Source organism: Hylobates moloch, unplaced genomic scaffold (genome assembly GCF_009828535.3).
Source record: "Hylobates moloch isolate HMO894 unplaced genomic scaffold, HMol_V3 SCAFFOLD_4, whole genome shotgun sequence".
In the NCBI taxonomy this organism is placed as follows: Eukaryota; Metazoa; Chordata; class Mammalia; order Primates; family Hylobatidae; genus Hylobates; species Hylobates moloch.
In genome coordinates, this window is record NW_026652279.1 from 18,480,299 (window position 1) to 18,497,764 (window position 17,466).

At 36.5% G+C, this 17,466-nt stretch overlaps 1 protein-coding gene across 6 annotated transcripts in view; it reads left to right on the top strand.

Annotated features, from left to right (window-relative positions):
* Positions 1-10,133, top strand: part of CNTN6 (contactin 6) — a 356,073-nt gene extending 345,940 nt beyond the window's left edge. For 5 of the 6 annotated variants that reach the window (XM_032149519.2, XM_032149518.2, XM_058437173.1 and 2 more), the window contains 3 exons: positions 264-432; positions 1,270-6,598; positions 8,429-10,133. In XM_032149519.2, coding sequence (XP_032005410.1) covers positions 264-432; positions 1,270-1,370 — 270 coding nt within the window. In that variant the 3' untranslated portion in view covers positions 1,371-6,598; positions 8,429-10,133. The remainder of the gene's footprint in view (positions 1-263; positions 433-1,269; positions 6,599-8,428) is intronic. The other variant, XM_058437172.1, reaches the window with a different exon arrangement.
* The last annotated feature ends 7,333 nt before the right edge of the window (positions 10,134-17,466 follow it).

Sequence of the window (17,466 nt, forward strand, 5' to 3'; positions counted from 1 at the left end):
TAATAGGGATAAATCTACTCTCCTTCCAGAGGCATTGGCCAAAAAACAAAAAAAACAAAAAAACGAACAAACAAACAAACAAAAAACCTCTTTTTCTTAACAGGAGCAATGGAATATAAGGAAAAGACATCACTTGGATATTTCCATCTGAGGAGTACAACAGTTATGATGATGTATCTTATGTCTTACAGTGTTCCAGAACAGTTGTGTGAACGTTAGAAAGGCAACATGGCCATGTTAACTTGATACTTCATTTTATTCAGATTCTGTACCGGCAAAACAGACAGAGTAAAACTCATGTTTTGGAAACAAACAATACGTCAGCTGAGCTTCTGGTTCCATTTGAAGAAGACTACTTAATTGAAATAAGAACAGTCAGTGATGGTGGAGATGGAAGCAGCAGTGAGGAAATTAGGATTCCAAGAATGTCAAGTAAGTAGAGTCACCATTGCTATAGTAGATTCTGAACCTAGACAGCTGCAGCATGAAATTCGGCTCCATGAAACCTTCCAGTTATGGCTTAAATGTTGGGTAATAAGATAAATTTTCAATTGTGAGCAAAAGGTGATGAGCCAATTTTTTAAAGTTATTCTCCAAAATTGTACTATGCTTATACATTATAAATGCTTTTATGTTTCTTCATTTGAAAACCAAAAAGAGAACAGGAAGAAAAACTTTGTGTCATTAGAGCATAATTCTATCACTCATTCGATTGTCACAAAAATCAGAAAGATCTTTCACAGAGTCTTTCAGGTCTTTTACAGCAGGGATGGCAAATATGAAGCGCAGGTAAATATACACCCTTTCCCATGTTCATGGCAGACATCACTAATCGAGTGTGGCATTCATAAGGAGCTGAGTCACAACTTTCAAGTCCTTCTCAAAACAATTTTCTAAGCCAACCAACACCAGTCATTCAGAGTTAGCATGCAATAATAATGTATCATTTTTGCATTAGAAGAATCACTTACTTATCTGCCTGAAGCTGTGATTGAGTGCAAGTCATTAGCATCCAATGTTGGCCAATACTTTAGGCAGACTTTGCCAATTTAGGGATTTTTCTTTTGCATTTTTATACTTAAATCAGACACCCTTGGACAAAGACATGGTAAGGCACTTTCTAAAATTAAATATAATGTGAATGAGACAAGTATACTAAAATATGTTACCAGAAGAGAAATGATAGTATGAATTTGGGGTTTTGAAAAATTAATCTAGCAGGCAATACTTTATCTCAAAATATTTTTGTCTTATTTTTATATTTTGCAGGTTTGAGTTCCAGAGGAATTCAAGTCTTAGAACCTAGCACCCATTTTCTGTCCATTGTCATTGTGATTTTTTACTGTTTTGCTATTCAGCCACTTATCTGATGAATAAAACCATAAATCTTTGAGAGTTTTTTGAAAGCAAATCATTCTGTAAATATGCTCTCCAGCCTCTGACACAAGATGTGTTCTTAATACAGACTTGTTTGCAAAGAAAAAAAAAGTATATTATTAAAATCTTGTAAATATCTATGGTACATTAATAAAACAATTTTAAACACTTTTGAATTTTAAAATTTGCACATGATTACATGCATTCCTAGGTGCCACATTAACCCAGGGAGTTGTAACTGCTGTGTCTTTTAAGTTACTTATATGGAGAAAATAAATAACTCCCCTCAATGATGGTGATGATGAATACAAACTTGGCTAATAGTTACCATAGCTCACATGTACATTTTTATGTATTCCAGACAATCACTTCAGTATTTAAAATTTCCACCCTGCTTCAAAATAAAATACAATTATTTGTTTATAGTTGGGATTCTTTAAAAATACAAACTATTCCAAAGCATGGTGTGCTTTTATCTCTGAATCAAGTTGTAATAAGAAACCTTTTTACTCAATAATATTTCAATATACATGATGTTCTTCTCAGCTCACTTTTCAGAAGATTCAGTCATAATAAAGGCAGAAAAAGTACTTTATGGCAAGGAAAAATAAATGATGGGAAATGAGCACCCACCTAAAATAATCTTCTAACAACTCTGGTATATATTAAGCAATTGCTCATGGCAAAGTTTAACATTTGAACTGCTGCATGAACAAATCTCAGGTAATTATTACAAGTTGATTGCAATGTATGTGGCCTTATTTTTATAATAAAACAATGTGGAAACAGAATTATTTGATCAAGTTTTCTACACTTTGGTCAAAATATTACTTTTTGCCAATTTTCTCTGCAGCTATGAAAACAATTCTACATGAACTAGGGTTTAGAAAGATTTTGCAGGTTGACTTTTCTCTAGGGTGAGCCTGTTTCAGTCAGTGGCCTCACTTCTTAGGATTGTATAGTCTGGAGAAAGCAGTCTGGGAGAAGGTAAGATTAGTGACCTGGCCCATAGAATGCTACGTAACCACCCCCTTTCCTCTACAAAAAGCCTTGAGAGGTTAGCTCCTGCTGTCAGCCTTCTCTGGCTCCCAGCCAATCAGGTTTGCTCTCCTTTAGAGCTAAATGTGAGAAATGCTCACGTGAGTTTTATCTTCTTAACAGGGTGCAACCTCTTAATTATGTTGAGAATATTTGAGCTATTCTCACAACCCTCAAATCATACAGTCCTCAATATGGGATTTTGTCATTTGCATGTCTGAAGTATTTTAGAACTCTTTAAAATACCCCATGTAGTCAGCAGCAGATGGACAATGGCTTTCATAGTTCAGAACTTGCTCCTTGCCTGAACAGTGTGTCAAGCACACAATGCAAATTAATGAGCCTTATTCTCCCCATTGCCATATGATCTGACTGTGCTTTTGTGGAGCAAAACAAATAAGCAACAACAAATACTATTTGGCACACTCGTGTTAACAGCTGCCTGGCCAAGATACATCTGAATTGACCAGACATACCAGTGCTGGCATATGGTCTTAATGGTTTCCTTAATTTGGTAAGAGACAAGATTTGTGTCCTCCTCCCCAAAGAAGAGATTGAGGGTTAAATATACTGTGAGATTTTTGTTTCTACTAATTAAGTGAATCAGATATACAGTCGTTTGTGTGTGAGTTCAAAAGCTAAGTCATTTTTTATCAATAATTCTTATATATTTGCAGAGTGCTATTTAGTTCATGATTTCTGGAATATTAAATGTCTGTATTCACTGTCTAACATATCTAACATATTATTTATCTTTTCATCAATTCACTAAATTTTTCAGAACATACTTTGGCATTAATATAAGCAGCATGGGCTTTGGTGCGATTTGAATCTCTCCTCTTAGTGAAAACTTGGACATATTTCTTTTAACATCTCCATTTCACTAATATCAGAATAATAGAATGTTATGTACATAACGCATTCGGTGTGGTGCAAGGAACATTGTAAGCTGTCAATAAATGGAGCTGCTGTTATCTGCTGCTATGAATTAAATCCCAAATGACATAAGTTATTACATTTACATATCCAATATATTATGAAAATAGTTTCAACCTTTGTTTATGTCAAAATCCAAACCAGCTTCAAGAAAAATGAATTGATCACCTACTCTAGATACTACATGGCACTCAAGGATGAAAACAATGGTGATTCTAAGAACCTATTTCAGGGAAATATTCTACATGATGTATATACTCCTCTGACATTCAAGAAGGATTTCCAATGCATCCCTGTATTGACTGAGTAGACTGCTGTTATAAACATGATATGTCATTTCCATACTTCCTATAAAAAAGGAGATAATGTGATTGTACCCGGAAATGGCTGGAGAAGGAACCAGAAATAAAGTTTAGGAGACTCGACACAGTGGAAATATGCCACTACAAAGCTATGGACTGCCTAGATCGTGTAGAGTTCAAATGCAGCTTCACTTTTTCTCTTTTGTTCACACTATAATCCTCCTTGCTCAGTGTCTCTTTTCTATCTATACAGCAGCGGGTGAAGAGGGCATGGCTGCTATCTTTAAAAACAAATGCAGATGGCAAGGGATGACCTGGAACCCATATGGATTCTAAATGTAATAACATAATTATTACTTCTCATAAGTAAACCTAGTATTTTTATATTTCTAAGTATGTCGGTCTTGAGATGCAACATGGAGTATATACTGCTGTATTAGTCCATTTTCATACTGCTATGAAGAAATACCTGAGATTGGGCAATTTATAAACAAAAAAGAGGTTTAATGGACTCACAGTACCACATGACTGGGAAGGCCTCATAATCATGGTGGAAGGTGAAGGAGTAGCAAAGGCACATCATACATGGCAGTAGGCAAGAGAGTGTGTGTAGGGAAACTACCCTTTATAATACCATCAGATCTCATGACACTTATTCACTATCATGAGAACAGAAAAAAAAAAAAAACACCCCCATGATTCAATTACCTCCCACCAAGTCCCTCCCATGACACGTGGGGATTAGGATTATGAGAGTTACAATTCAAAATGAGATTTGGGTGGGAACACAGCCAAACCATATCAACTCCCTGTGTACAATTATTACTTAATGTGCTATAGAACTACATATTGAATTCAGGAGATATTTTGTTCTAGACAATCACATCTCTGTTGAGGTCATTACTTACATTAGTCAGGCTTCTCCAGAGAAACAGAGCCAATAGGGTGTGTGGGTGCGTGTGTGTGTGTGTGTGTGTGTGTGTGTGTGTGTGTGTGTGTGTGTGTGTGTGTGGAGAGACAGAGAGAGATAAATTATAAGGAACTGACTCATGTGATTATGGAGACTGAGAAGTCCAAATGCAAGAGAGCTATGATGTAGTTACAGACTGAGCTGAAGGCCAAGAACCAGGAGGGCCAATAGTGTAAATTCCAGTCTGAGTCCAAATCCAAAGGCAGGATAAAAGTTATAACCCAGCTCAAAGACAATTGAGCAGAGAATAATTGTTTCTTACTCAGCCTTCTTGTCTATTCAGGCCTTCACCAGACTGGATGATGCCCAACTGCAATGAGGAGTACAATCTGCCCTACTCCATCTACCAATTAATGTATTAATCTCACCCACAAAATCCATCACAGACACAGCCAGAATGTGTAACCAAATATCCGGGCACCACATGGCCCAGTCGAGTTGACACATAAAATTAACTATCACAGTATTCTTTGGGCTGATATGAAATAATTCAATTCTGCTTTCATCAGCTTTTGGAATGAAATTATTTAAATGCTCCTCTCAGTTTATCCATTTGTAAAATGATATGTTGGGATTACAAGATCTCAGAGTTCTTTTAAAACTCTATAATTTTATACTAATGTGCATAATGTGTGACTTATTTGGGTATAAGACAGTATTTCAGAACGCTTCACAACCCACACATACTCTACTGTCCTTTCCCTTTTTTTCCCCTGTGTTTTTACCAGTTGTTCTGTGCATTTTAAACTGGAGTTACATTACTAAAATTGAGCATGTTTTTTCAAACTACAATGGACCCTCAGAGTTTCTAACCCATCTCTACACTCCATTGAGAATCACTGGTGTATTGCAGTGGTTCCCAAGGGCGGGACTATAATGAAGTTTTCACTGTTCAGTGAAAAAATATAAGAAAAATTACATGTAGAGTTTGGTGAGATGTTCATAATGAATAATTTGTGAAACATGGCTTTCCTGCATTGTGAAATGCTCATTCTTTGGGGAAACAAAGTTGAGAATGGATCACAGTTTGTTTTACCTGCTCTGTTTTAAAATATTTTACTTGGGAAAAGAGTAGATTACTTTATATCATGTTCAATTATTTTTATTATTAAAAATGTTTATCTTCTAAGGAAAATGAAAAGTTGAAAATCACTTGTGTTAAGTCATCTTTTTAATACTTGTTTCTTTAATCTCATAACCATTAAATTAGCAATTTGACTTTGTGTGTTGAACTATAGTTTATATGCCAAAACACTAAGGTTCTGAGTTCTATAGAATTATTGCTTACTTATGTAAATCCAGTCATAATTCTAGGAAATATGGCCTACCACTTATAACAAAACATGAATATAATTAGATTGCAAGAAAAATAGAATGTCAAAATCTCGACTTTTTTAATATCTTAAAATATGGAAATTATTTGCTTTCTACTCTTCTATGTTAAAAATTCTTTCATGAAATTAAGTATAGTTAGCTGTTAGGCTTTCCTTAACGTACTTACAAATAATTTTAGCAAAATAATTTTATTTTAGTAAAATAATTTTTATTGAAAGATAAATTTATTTCTTCAGTTTTTTTCAAATATTATTGCTCTTAACAGTGCTTGGTGTGGTCCTGGGCAGAGAATGATGCTTAAAACATGTCTTTGCTTTCTGGACTGATTTATACAGCCAACTGTTGGCAATTTGTTTTCCTTTGGTTTCCTTAATAAAATAAGGGCCAGGCACAGTGGCTTATGCTTGTAAACTCCCAGTACTTTGGGATGCCAAGGCTGGTGGATCACCCGAGGTCAGGAGTTTGAGACCAGCCTGACCAACATGGTGAAACTCCATCTCTACTAAAAATACAAAATTAGCCAGGCGTGGTGTACATGCCTGTAATCTCAACTACTCTGGAGGCTGACACAGGAGAATCGCTTCAACCCGAGAGGAAGAGGTTGCAGTGAGCCGAGATCGTGCCTAAACTCCGGATTTTGGTGGGTAAATAATATATCTCTGAAATAAATAAAATAAATAAAAATAAAATCCTTGGAATATTGTCATTTGAAAAAATATCAGAAATGCTGGTATGTTGCTATTTTAAAACACATACCTTAAAATCTAGTTAGATGTGCCTTAGAAGATCCTTATTTTGTTCGGAGGAAAGCTCTGGAGGGAAGCTCACGCGATGACTCTTTAAATAAAGACAGCAAGTTGCAGCTCAATGAGAATGAAAAGAAATCTTGATGTAAAGTGTTTTGTTCCCTACACCCATTAAAGAGAAGGAGTAAGCAAGGCTAAAATGTTTATGGGTTTATCATGTTATTCCTGGAACTGAATGCTCTATTGGATAGAATTCTGTTCTTAAGCAGTGATTAATTAATGTTTATAAATCACTTCAAAGACGAAAAGCATTCTATAAAGTCTAATCATTTATATTATGGTGATTTTTTTCCAAGAAGTATATTGACTTTTTGCAATAGCAGTTTGAAAGCATGTATTCGTGACTGAGGCCAGGTATCATGCCTGGAGGAAAATAGTAATTGGAAAGTTTGAAAGGTAATAATTCTGAGATATTGAAAATTTAGGTGAATATATAATAGTCTGCATGGACTAAATAATTTTAATTCAAACATGAAGTAATCTACATCTATTCATGACAGTTTTCAGCTTGTGAAATAAATGTCATAGCAACAGACTATGTTCCTGAAATGATATATACTTCTAACAAACCTCAGGTAATCTCAGGGGCTTTCATAGTAACAATAATGAGTTTAGGGAACTTTTATTACCTATAACTGCAGTAGTTATAAAATCCCCCAAAACTAACTTTGAACAGATTCATTTTAGCCTATTTTTGTTGACAGAAAGCATAATTAGATATATTACTGGCCTTTTCTAAATCAGATCATTTTCCTTATCTGTGTAAAACTGAAAATGTTATAATTTAGTCATCTAAATTACTGTTGTATTTAGACTTGCAAACATACTGAGATATTTTCATCTTCTAAATTCTTAAAAGAATAGAGTCTAGAATTTTTTTTTTTTTTTTTTTTTTTTTTTTTTTGAGACAGAGTCTTCCTCTGTTGCCCAGGCTGGAGTTCAGTGGCACGGTCTCGGCTCACTGCAACCTCTGCCTCCCAGGATGAAGGAATTCTCCTGCCTCAGCCTCCCCAGTAGCTGAGATTACAGGCATGCACCACCACGCCCAGCAAATTTTTGTATTTTTTTAGTAGAGATGGGGTTTCACTATGCTGGCTAGGCTGGTCTCAAACTTCTGACCTCAAGTAATCTACCCATCTCAGCCTCCCAAAGTGCTGGGATTACAGATGTGAGCCACCACCCCTGGCCGAGTCTAGAATTTTCTAAAAGAGACTCCTAAGTCCAAGGACATGGCTCAGGTTATTTTGAGTAATGTTTGGACTCACATAATATTTCAAACTAGATCACAGTGAAAAAAAGACTGTAACTAGTTAAGGAAATTCTGAAAATCCACAACTTGTTGGTGTCAATAGGTAGACAGTACTCAAGAGGCTGAGGCTGGAAGATGACTGGAGCTCAGGAGTTTGAGGCTGCAGCGAGCTATGATCACGCCACTGCACTCCAGCCTGGGCAACAGAGCAAGACTCTGTCTCAAAGCAAAAATTGACAGAACGGAAATAATATTCATTTAATATCTGTTGATAACAACTAAGATACCAGATTTTTCTACCTGAAATTGATATACTTCATCAGAAAACTTCATGCCTTGTATTATATCATGTTACATTAGGTTGCCTTACACTATATTTTATTATTTAATTATCATCTGTCTCATTTTGTTTTAGAAAATGAAAAATGAGTTCCAGAGGAGATGGACCTTATCTTTGCATTTTCCCTTGCATCCATCACACCCAGAAGAGTACCTGACATCCAGGAGTTGCTCAACACATATATTTTGAATGAATATACAAACAAAAGAAAGGGTTGAGTGTGCATTACTTAATAAAATCGCACTGCCACTCCTAGAAAAGTGGCAAAGTTAACCTAAAGAATTTTGTCTTTTGTAAAGCTTTCATATTAAAATATTATAATTTTTTTGCCTTATTATTTTTAATAATTTATCATGGGGGATTTAACACACTTTTAAACATTTTTATCATCTTGTTATTATTGCTCTTTTGGGGGTGTCTTTATTTGGGGGCTTTTATTAATTTAATTTAATTTTATTTTATTTTACTTTAAGTTCTGGGATACATGTGCTGAACGTGTAGGTTTGTTACATAGGTATACATGTGCCATGGTGGTTTGCTGCACCTATCAACCCATCATCTAGGTTTTAAGCCCCGCATGCTTTAGGTATTTGCCCTAATGCTCTCCCTCCCCTTGTCCCCAACCCCCAACAGGCCCCAGTGTGTGATGTTCCCCTCCCTGTGTCCATGTGTTCTCATTGTTCAGCTCCCACTTATGAGTGAGAACATGCGGTATTTGGTTTTCTGTTCCTGTGTTAGTTTGCTAAGGCTGATTGTAAAACAGTATAATTTAATGTGACATACAATTGATGCAGCACTGTCTGCATATAAAATATTTTAATTTTTTAAAGCTTTCTAAGATTAAAATAAATTTAAGGGCAATACTTTTTTAATAGAAAATACCATATAATTTTATGAGAGTTTCTTTTCCTTCCCCTCAAAGATTTTTAAAAGACAATTCTCAAAATTTGCATAAACATGGCTATTAGAATTGCATAACCAAGCCAGAGGGCAACATCCATGGTGTCACAGAAGCCATGAGGATCATTCCAAGGTCTAAGTTGCAATTATTTTCCCTGCAGCCAAATTAACTAAAGTCTATACTCTTGATCATACACATAACAAAATGTAATAATCTTGTCACGCTACAATATTAAATCCATATATTCAGCCAGGAAGGTATTTTTAGTTGGCAGATATAACACAAACTTATGACTTCCCCTTTTTAGGTGCTACTTCTTTAGGTCGTACTATAAGATTCACTCAGTTTTATTTCGAAAAGCTCAAAATAACTGATGGATTTGCTGAAAATTTCAGAGAAAAAATGGTTCTTGGCCATTAAAGAAGTGGCAAACTTTCAGTACAAGGTCAAACAGGTTAGATGTCATCAGTGTCTATTTACTTAAAGATTAAAATGGCTGTCAATGTTTAGATGTCAGATTTCATGTAAATCTCACTGTCCTTGAACCACTCAGTCTGCCTTCCTTCATGGCACTAAGCTAGTGAACTAGTGAGTAAGTCTTCTCTTTGAGAGGAAGTATTCTTCTCTTCACCATGCTCCTTTCCCAGCTTTCATAATCCATTTATGAACCTATCTGGCCCTTTTAGGCGTTTGAGTTTTGACCCTTGTTATATATGATGCAATGTACCCAGAAGACAATATTTTATGGTGTCATTTTTTTTACACCATATTACCTTATACTCATTTATATGAACACCTCATTTCAGCTGTCATTGACTATGAGCATTTAATGTAAGAAAGTTGAACATTTATATAACAACAAAAATAAAATTGTAATGATAAGGAATTCATCTTGTGAAAATATGTATTTCTTTTTACATTGGGGTCAGAAACATGGCAACTACTCATGGAATAGACAGCTCCACATTTATAATTGATCAAATCTGTCAAGAAAACATTACTTGTTTACCATGTTCTATGCATTGCACTTGACTCTACAAAAAAAAAAAAAAGCAGTGAAGAAGAGAAACATGCCACCAAGGTGGGAAGCAGGTAATAATTAAGCCAACTCTTCTCACTTCAAAACAACAATCACCTGTTACGATAAGTGCTGAGGAAAAACAAGGAAGATGCTCGGATAGAGAATAAAACATGGGACCAGATGGGTACCCCAAACTGGATTGGCAGAAGGCTCTTCTTAGAGAAATATCATTTACAGAAAGACTTGAATGATGAAAAAGGCAGGCATGTTAAAAACGGAGAAAAAAAGTGTTCCAGACCGAAAAAGAAAAAAAATCTGCAAATGCCTTGAGGAGAGGAAGAGCTTGGTATGTTCTAGCTACTCAAGGAAGCCTGGTGTGGATGGAAGATGGAGCTGAAAGGAGACCAAGGCATGAGTTCACAGAGCCAACTGGAACCTGGTGATCCTGAAAGTTGCAGGTCTTGAGAAGTAACTTGCATTTAGGTTTTAAATACTACTTATGTTTTAAGAAGATCACTCTGGTTACTGTGTGGTAAGTGGATTGCCATGTTTCAAGAAGAGAAACAAAGATTCTAATAGTAGTCCTTGTAATAGATCAGTGGTGGGTAGACTAGTTTGGTGGCAGGTAATAGACCTGTAGACTTGTCAAGAATTGCCCATTGATGAGATATAAGGAGGGTGAGGGATACCTCTGAATATTTTAAAGCTACCGTTATTTTATCACATGGAGAATACTAGGGAATGATCATTCCTAGGAATACAGAAGATAGGGTGGTAGTCAAGATTCAGCTTGGGACATGGTAAGTTAGAGACCTCTATGAGAGATCTGGGTGGAGTTGTTAAAGAGACAGATCTAGCAATTAGGCTCAAGGAGATCTGGGTTCCCCCGGAAGTTCTACCTCTTTTATTAATGAGTAGCACTGATCCTTGACTTGTAAGGTGACATTTGACGTGATCTACTTCACTTCATGAGTCTCAAATTTTTCTTCCATATAATTCACTGCTTTGTTAAAGGAACACTTACATTATTATTAGTACTCAAGCAGTATAAACGTTGGATATCACTATTTTATAACAAGAACTTTCAAACTGCAAGATACTGAGTCAGTCATTCAAAGACTTAAATTCAGATTACCAGGCTGGCTTTATTAGGCTTAAGAGTGTTTTTGCCTTTAAGATGTTCAGAAAAAAGTTAACTATAATATACACAATGGACAGCCATAAAAAAGAAGGAACCCTTGTAATTTGTGACAACATGGATGAACCTGTATGACGCCTTGTTAAATAAGCCAGGCACCAAAAGCCAAATATTTCATGATCTCACTAATATGTGGAAACTTAAAGAGTTGACCTCATAGAAGCATAGAGCTGAATGGTGGTTATCAGAGGCTGGGGTGGTTGTAGGGGAATGCAGGTGAAGGGTTGGGAAGATGATGGTCAAAGGATACAAGCTTTCCATTAAACAGGATGAATAAGTTCAAGAGATCTGTTGTACCACGAGGTAAATATAGTTAGCAGTATATTGTATTCTTAAAAATGCTAAGTGGGTATAAAGTGTTCTCTCCACAAAAATGATAGTTATATGATGTAATGAATATGTTAATTAACTAGATTTAGTTGTTCCACAATGTATTATTTAAAACATCATGTTGTATATGATAAATGAATCTAATTTTATATGTCAACTTACAAATTTTTTAAAGGTCATAAAAAGGAATTAACTGGAAAACTCCATTCCAATATTAAATTGGTCATTAAGATTGAATACTGATAATTCAGAACTAAAAGATTGTTCAGGTGTGACCAAATTCTAAAATAAGAAATTAGCAAATTTTGTTTTTTATCCTTGACTTCATTCTAAAAACAGAGTTCTCAAACTGTAAACTCATAAGCTTAAGGTAAACTTATGATTTGCTGGTCCTTGGCATTTTTGTTTTGCACCTTTAGAATTTTGCTTATGGTCCTTTTTCTGCATGGAATGTTTTCTTTCCTTTTTCTGCCTGGAATATTCTCTTTCCTTTTTTCTGCGTGAAATGTTCTCTTTCCTTTGCCTGGGGAGCAGCATCTTCAGTTACCAGCTCCAGTGCCAGCCACTGCACTGCTGAGACTTTTGCTGCACTCCACTCTCCTCAGACCACTCTTGCATTTTACTCAGTCCATGGAGCTCCCTGTGTACATCTCAGTCATAGCATTTGGCACTTGGTTTCTCAACCGTTGGTTTCCATTCCTGCTTCTCTCACTTGATGGTGAATTAATTGGGGATTATAAATTATTCAGCCCTGATTATTATGCTGAGAACATAGTAGGTTCTTGAGACATGTATAAGGAAGACAAATAGGCAGAGAGGAAAAAAGAAGAAATTTAATTTTTGTTTGTTTTCCAGCAAGTCTGACTGTATTTTGCCAGTCACTTATTTTAGAATAAAATGAATCAAAATACAAAAATATAGAATTGTAATACTAAATACTCTAGTTAGCCTGAAATTTTTTTCTAATATTTATAAAAAGCATACCTTGAAATGTCTTGAAATTGGAAGAAAAAAACATATTATCAACACAAATCTTTTATTAGAACCTTTCAGGCAGACTGATGAACAAACATTTTAAGACATTATGATAAGTGGCTCTATATGAATTATTTTCTGGGATTTGGTAGTACATAAGACAACTCTGTTCGCTTTGTGACAGTTAAAGAAGCAAGTTTTTTTCTGTAAACTGATATTTCCATGCAAACAAAATTCCAGCACTACTGCATCCTTTGTCCAGAAGACAGATTAATACTCAAAGGCAAATGATATAGGCATTTTCATCACCAAGATCAATGTTAAATTTCTTCACCTAAATAGATTCCTCTTTCCCCTTTTGACCTACCTACAGAGTCTTGGCATTCAGGACTCCTAGAATCACAGAGCTGGGAGGTTTCTTGATTGGGGGTAATTCTAGCTCTTCCCAAGCTGCAGTCTCGGGACAGGATGAAACATGTGACCTTCAAGGTACAGACATTCACCAGTTTATGAATAAATTGTATTGTCTTAAGAAATTTGTCATTTAGTTGTTGGGACACGTGTTCACTTTGTTAATAGAAATACTGCTGAAAACAGTTTTTTCTGCAGCCTGTAAAAGCCTATTTATCTTATAATGGATTGACAGTGTAGCATTTCATGGTACTCAAGAACCCAATCTTAAAATGAAACCACGATTCACCAACAAAGCATTTTTAGAGTTCTGGCTTTGCTTATGGGAAAAACATCTTCTTCCAACATACTAACAACTTGACAGTAGCAACAAGGACTCCATGAGCAACAAGGACTCCATGTCAGCAGATATGGCGTCTCTCTCATGGTGTAGGACAGGAACCCCAGTAAGACAAGAGGGGAGAAGCAGAAACATAAGATCCAGGTTGTAGGAATTAAAGAACTGTAAGGAAAGAACCTTCCATCCATGAAACTCGCTTTATCAGGTGATCAGCTTTCATCCACATGCCATTTACCCCTCTTCTCGGGAACTTTCCAGTCTTATCTCTTTCTGTTACTTTCTCTTTTAATAACCTTTTAAAACAAGACAGGGATGCCCTCTCTCACCACTCCTATTCAACATAGTGCTGGAAGTTCTGGCCAGGGCAATCAGGCGGGAGAAGGAAATAAAGGGTATTCAATTAGGAAAAGAGGAAGTCAAATTGTCCCTGTTTGCAGATGACATGATTGTGTATCTAGAAAACCCCATCGTCTCAGCCCAAAATCTCCTTAAGCTGATTAGCAACTTCAGCAAAGTCTCAGGATACAAAATCAATGTACAAAAATCACAAGCATTCTTGTACACCAATCACAGACAAACAGAGAGCCAAATCATGAGTGAACTCCCATTCACAATTGCTTCAAAGAGAATAAAATACCTAGGAATCCAACTTACAAGGGATGTGAAGGACCTCTTCAAGGAGAACTACAAACCACTGCTCAATGAAATAAAAGAGGATACAAACCAATGGAAGAACATTCCATGCTCATGGGTTCGAAGAATCAATTTCGTGAAAATGGCCATACTGCTCAAGGTAATTTATAGATTCAATGCCATCCCCATCAAGCTACCAATGACTTTCTTCACAGAATTGGAAAAAACTACTTTAAAAAAACTACTTTTGGCTCATATGGAAGCAAAAAAGAGCCCGCATTGCCAAGTCAATCCTAAGCCAAAAGAACAAAGCTGGAGGCATCACGCTACCTGACTTCAAACTATACTACAAGGCTACAGTAACCAAAACAGCATGGTACTGGTACCACAACAGAGACATAGATCAATGGAACAGAACAGAGCCCTCAGAAATAATGCCGCATATCTACAACTATCTGATCTTTGACAAACCTGACAAAAACAAGAAAAGGGGAAAGGATTTCCTATTTAATAAATGGTGCTGGGAAAACTGGCTAGCCATATGTAGAAAGCTGAAACTGGATCCCTTTCTTACACCTTATACAAAAATTAATTCAAGATGGATTAAAGACTTAAATGTTAGACCTAAAACCATTAAAATCCTACAAGAAAACCTAGGCAATATCATTCAGGACATAGGCGTGGGCAAGGACTTCATGTCTAAAACACCAAAAGCAATGGCAACTAAAGCCAAAATTCACAAATGGGATCTAATTAAACTAAAGAACTTCTGCACAGCAAAAGAAACTACCATCACAGTGAACAGGCAACCTACAGAATGGGAGAAAATTTTCGCAACCTACTCATCTGACAAAGGGCTAATATCCAGAATCTACAATGAACTCAAACAAATTTACAAGAAAACAACAAACAACCCCATCAAAAAGTGGGCAGAGGACATAAACAGACACTTCTCCAAAGAAGACATTTATGCAGCCAAAAAACACATGAATAAATGCTCATCATCACTGGCCATCAGAGAAATGCAAATCAAAACCACAGTGAGATACCATCTCACACCAGTTAGAATGGCCATCATTAAAAAGTCAGGAAACAACAGCTGCTGGAGAGGATGTGGAGAAATAGGAACACTTTTACACTGTCTGGGGGGACTGTAAACTAGTTCAACCATTGTGGAAGTCAGTGTGGCGATTCCTCAGGGATCTAGAACTAGAAATACCATTTGACCCAGCCATCCCATTACTGGGTATATACCCAAAGGACTATAAATCATGCTGCTATAAAGACACATGCACACGTATGTTTCTTGTGGCACTATTCACAATAGCAAAGAGTTGGAACCAGCCCAAATGTCCAACAACGATAGACTGGATTAAGAAAATGTGGCACATACACACCATGGAATACTATGCAGCCATAAAAAAGGATGAGTTCATGTCCTTTGTAGGGACATGGATGAAACTGGAAAACATCATTCTCAGTAAACTATCGCAAGGACAAAAAACCAAACACCGCATGTTCTCACTCATAGGAGGGAATTGAACAATGAGAACTCATGGACACAGGAAGGGGAACATCACACTCCAGGGACTGTTGTGGGGTGGGGGGAGGGGGAGGGACAGCATTAGGAGACATACCTAATGCTAAATGAGGAGTTAATGGGTGCAGCATAACAACATGGCACATGGATAAATATGTAACAAACCTGCACGTTGTGCACATGTACCCTAAAACCTAAAGTATAATAATTAAAAAAAAGAGAGGAAAAAAAAGAAAAAAAATAGAAATTGAAATGTTAGTTCTAACAGCTAACCAACCATAGACCTCAAGCACAAACTCTGTCAACTTAGGAATCTCTGGATTTCCATTCCATAAAAGGTGTTTTGAAGCTGTAATTTCTTCTCTCAGGGAATAAAAGTCAGAATAGTAAAAGCATATTTTGACACTATCAAATGAATGTAACTTATTTGGCCTTCAAATGTAGAGATGCCAAGTCATTGGTATAGTTTCATAATAGGTCACTGCCTAATGTTTGTGCAGTTTCACAGTAAGTCTACTCTAGAAATCCATCTTGTAGACCCCCAGGAGTAAAAGTAGATGTTCACAAATAGAGGGGGGAGTAGCTTGGGCTTCTTGTTCACTATACTTTCTATATTTGACATTTAGGTTTCTTGTAAGAGGCTCTTACATATAGAGAATTTATGTTCACATAGGTCCCTGAGGGAATATATCATCTGAAGTGACTCTAGCAGATTCCTGAGGTATGAAAGGAGCAATACTAACTTAATGATTTGTGCTGAAGTAGCAGGCAGCACAGAGGAGATGAAAATATATTCTTGTGACAGAGCACGGAACACACTGTTAAAGGCCAGTTATAGAGGCTATGATGACAATAGAACCTTTTTTTGCTTCCTTTGGAGAGATAGCATAGATATGGCACAGTACATCTTAGGTTTGGACACTAGTTATGATGTCTTCTCATTGTGTGGCATGAGGCAAGTAACTTGTAATCTATAAATCTTGCTTTCTTTCACTATGAAAAGAAAGAGTAACAATGACGTCAACTTCATGTGCTATTGTGAAGATTACATGAGACAATGAGTGTAAAAACTTACTTGATAACTAGTACATAAAATAAGTTAAATTGTTCTTTATCATTGGTGTGCCCAACACAACAGGGACTTTACATTTATTGCCCATTTGGTACTTCCCCATTCCTCTGTGGTGAATATATTGTCCATTTCTGTAACTGAGGCAAGTTACCTACCCAAGGCCTTGCTGCCAGTATAGGTCAAAATTAGAATTTGGTTTGTCCTCTGACTAAACAAAAATCTATCTTTTTCCTCCACATATTGTTTCCCTGCATTAATCTGCCTCTCCCTGGATAGTGCATGCATGTGTGTATGTGTGTTTATGTGTGTGTGTTTAAAAGAAAGTTTGTGTGTGTGTGTGTGTGTGTGCCCAATCGCTTTCATAGAGAAAGCACAGCCATCATACTACGCACTTGGTTGGGGGTGGGGGGTGGAAAGGGGGCTTGTCCAACAGAGGGGATGCATTTGTCAAAATCCATCCTCTCCTATGTGCAGTTACCCCCCACACATTAAAATAAGAGAGCCACTGCAGGAGGCTTTTTCCATTCATAGCTTCAGAACAGAGGGAAGATAATTGGGCTATGTAGGGAGCCAGCCCATGGCCTTGGCCTCATTAGCAACATGCTTTAATCATCAGAGCCAAGCCACCACAGGCGGCTGTGCCCCGTGCAAGTGTTTTGCACTTCATTTCCTGAAAACGTCAATGTTTGAGA